The sequence below is a fragment of the Zingiber officinale genome, chromosome 9A, assembly GCF_018446385.1.
Source record: "Zingiber officinale cultivar Zhangliang chromosome 9A, Zo_v1.1, whole genome shotgun sequence".
NCBI classification, from domain to species: Eukaryota; Viridiplantae; Streptophyta; class Magnoliopsida; order Zingiberales; family Zingiberaceae; genus Zingiber; species Zingiber officinale.
The window spans coordinates 52,985,550-52,989,342 of NC_056002.1; the positions used below are offsets into that span (position 1 = coordinate 52,985,550).

At 36.2% G+C, this 3,793-nt stretch overlaps 1 protein-coding gene across 1 annotated transcript; it reads right to left on the reverse strand.

The window, feature by feature from the left end:
* Positions 1–466: 466 nt before the first annotated feature.
* Positions 467–3,323, reverse strand: LOC122021877 (50S ribosomal protein L18, chloroplastic-like). Its single transcript, XM_042580048.1, has 3 exons — positions 2,986–3,323; positions 1,022–1,183; positions 467–725 (listed from the first exon to the last, which is right to left on the reverse strand). Exons 1-3 carry the CDS (start codon positions 3,196–3,198, stop codon positions 576–578), a joined length of 525 nt encoding a protein of 174 aa, XP_042435982.1. The 5' UTR covers positions 3,199–3,323; the 3' UTR covers positions 467–575.
* Positions 3,324–3,793: the final 470 nt, after the last annotated feature.

Below are 3,793 nucleotides of genomic sequence, written 5' to 3' on the forward strand. Positions count from 1 at the left end.
CCGCCCCGTCATCGACGCGCTATCCGTGGGCGAAGTTGTGGAGACGGCGCAGAGGGAGCCGATCGCCGGGAGCACGTGCATAGCACGTGCCCAGCAACCGAATTTCTCCCCCGTTTGATTAAGATGGCAATCTGGTGATTTCATTTCATTTTATTTATTTTTAATCTGATACTTTTAAATAACAATAATAATTATTATTATTAAAATTCATTTTTCCCACCTCATTTGTTGAGGATTTTTCTTACTCTCAGGAGGACAACTCCCATGATGGAAAGGGACAAGGCTAAGAACTTCTTACTATCAACAAGGAATGAAAGGACAAGGTCGCAATGAAAGCCACAATTCTGATTCCTCGACCGAACTCTTACGTCCTTCATACCGACAAGGACCATGCATCAAGATGATCCCCTCCCCGACAAAGGCAGAGAGATTTGTGATCGCCATGTTCAAGGGAAGCATCATCTCATGAAGACAATTTTGTATTTACTTGACATTCAATCACTTGGAAATCATACTATAGTTCCCAAGAAAATCATACATATTTGTTCTTCCAATTTGATCAATGGAACAATTTTTTAGAACTCGAGACCGTGTTCCCTTGCGGCATTAGCCAAAGCTTCAATGCGCCCATGATAAGGATAGCCACCGCGATCGAAAGCCACCTTGGCGATTCCCTTCTCCAAGCAAGCCTTTGCGATGGCTTCGCCCACCTTCTTTGCCACTTCCTGATAACAAGATTACGACACTTAAATTAGCACAAGCCGAGTGATATGTACCCACAACCATGCCCGTTGTCTCTTGTTACTATCATTTCGAGGTGCTGCCATCACTTGAATATAACTTACAAGTATTTCTAGTCTTGGTGAGGGCTTCCCCTTCATCTATTGAACTCAAACATCGACTTTTCTATAGAGAGCATTTGATATGTGGATAGAATGCATTAGGATGTTAATGAGCAAAGAAAGATTGTAATAGCTAGATAAGACTTCCATAATCAATTAGGGGGATGTCGAAGGCTTACGAGAGTTGGACCAGAAGAGTAATCATGCTCTTCTGAAATAGGTTTCTGCATTGTAGAAGCCGAAGCTAGAGTGTGCATCTTGGAATCGTCGATGACTTGGACGTATAAATGTTTGTTCGAGCGGTAAATACACATTCTTGGTCTCTCCGGGGTACCATTCACCTGACAAAGACAAAATGCTTTCGGTAACCAAAAGCACAAATTGAATGGAAGCTTCACGACACGAGACATTAAAAAAAATGCTAAGAAATACACATTTTAATTGTGGATAACTATCGGCTATATGCATTAAAATGAATGCTCATTCCTATTTGAAGGACCGATGATGGTCATAAAACTTGAATCTTCAAATAACTTTCCACAATAAAGCATGAATGTAAACACATTTTCCCATTATAGAGGATCACAAAAATGATGATTTTTCGGTTTGTGAAAGGTAGGACAATATGCACAAACTGCTTTCAAGTTTAAACTCCATTCACCATAAGAAACCTTCAATATTCGTAAAAAGTGAAAGATTTTAGCGAATTAGTAGAATGCACATTTATTTACTCTTCAATCAATACAAGGGCAAAGTAAAAAGTACTAATGTCTACGAATTAAAAAGAAAAGCAACAAACATACTCTAACTAGAATAGTTAAATACTTTCAAATCATTTAGAGTAGAATGTATCTAAACACAAATATATGTTGAGGATCATGGCAAACATGATGAGTTCAATTGACACAAGGAATGTCAAATGCATTTACAAAATACTTCCACAAAATAATAAACTGCATAAGTATATATCAAATAAATATGCTTAATGAAACCTCAATCCACGCAAGAAACCACAAACTTATTCGAAAATAAGCATGCTTGTCATAGGAAAAATAAGCATGAGGAACTATCGCCAACAACATAAATTTTGTTTGCATATACGGTAACAATACTCGGCAAAAATAGCAAAATTGACACTATATCAGTTCTTTTGGTTAAGTTTAAATCAAAGGTAGGCTCCATTTAGGTAGAAGTATCGGCTAAAGACTACAAGTTCCATAGCTAGATAGTCTACAATTAACATAAAATGATGAAATTGTTCAATTCTGCAATATCAAGTTGGGTCTAGTGCCAAGCAGTTCATGATTGGAGTTCAAATGTAACATTTGCTGTGCTATTTTTGTTCCATCAAAAGTTGCACAGAGGCACACACGAACAAGCTACATAACATCGAAAAATGATAAATATACTTTATTCTACAGTATCAAAGTCCTGATAAATCAGATTGCAATACACAAACATCTTAAGATAGCAAAAAGTAACAATCAAAATATGTAGATTTAACAATTCAGCTTGAACTCTAGTTGGCAAAAGTATAATTCAGATTACTATTCACAATGTTGCATACTTAGTAGAACTGTTCCACAGAGGCACACATGAGCAAGCTACATAACATCGAAAAATGATAAATATACTTTATTCTACAGTATCAAAGTCCTGATAAATCAGATTGCAATACACAAACATCATAAGATAGCAAAAGGTAACAATCAAAACATGTAGATTTAACTATTCAGATTGAACTCTAGTTGGCAAAAGTATAATTCAGATTACCATTCACAATGTTGCACATTTAGTTTCATCATGAATGAGTGTGCATGAATGCCTACACAAACACATGTAATGAAGGCGTGTGAGAGCTCAGGTTGAGTGAGAACAAGAGCTCTCAGAGAGAGAATGTAGCGACAAAAATTGCTGCTTGTTTCGTTCAGGCATTTTACCGAACACGTAGAGGGCATGCTAGCTGCTCGAACCCTAATTACTTATTTTTCACATAATAGAAGGATGAAAATTGAAGAATGGTAAGATCGATCCAACCAGGAAAAGCAAAAAATGTCCATTTTGATACTAGAGCAAGCAAAAAGATCATCAAATCTCGGCCGCGCGAGCGGCGGCGGCGCCAGGGAAGCGAGAGTGCGTGTACCTTCTTGCGGATGCGTTCATGTCGAGCAGTACGGTTCTCTCTCCGGGTGGTGGCCTTGGCTACGATAGAAATGGCAGTCGCGGGAAGGGTACTAGTGAAGGGATTCTTGTTCGGTTGGAAGAAGAGAAGCTGCCCGCCGAGGAAGGTGCTTCTTCCCGCCATTGCCGGAAAACTGAGAGCGGCAGCTGCCGCTGGTGAAGAGGACAGAAGCATCGAAGAAGAAGAAGAAGAAGAAGAAGAAATCGGTTTTTGAGTTCTACTCGCTGAAGACAGACGATTAGCAACAAAGGATACCTTATCTCTCTCTATCCATGGACAAACTATTTCATTTTGCACCCTAACTTTACATTTTAACACAACCTTTTATTAACGATAAAATCATTTGCAAATTGCACTCTTATATAATTTGACATGGAAATAATTAAAAGGTTGTTTAAAAATATATTTTTTTTCATCTAAAAATACCATTATATTTTTAATTTTCGAAATCTAAGATTGTTATTATAAAAAATTCTTATCAAAATATATTAAATTATATTAAAAATCTAATATATCAAAAATTTCAATATGATATAACGATATTATATCCTATTGAAAATTTTTTAGTACGATACCAATATTTAATTTAATGGTTCAATATTCAGTTTATCGTACTGATATCAAAATTTAAATATAAACGATATAAAATTTATACGGTACTAAAAATTAATATATTAAAATTTTGATATATGCCATGATTTTTTTTGTATACTTAAATTTTGATAATATAAGATTTCGATACTTAGGTATCGTATTGAATACCCTCTCA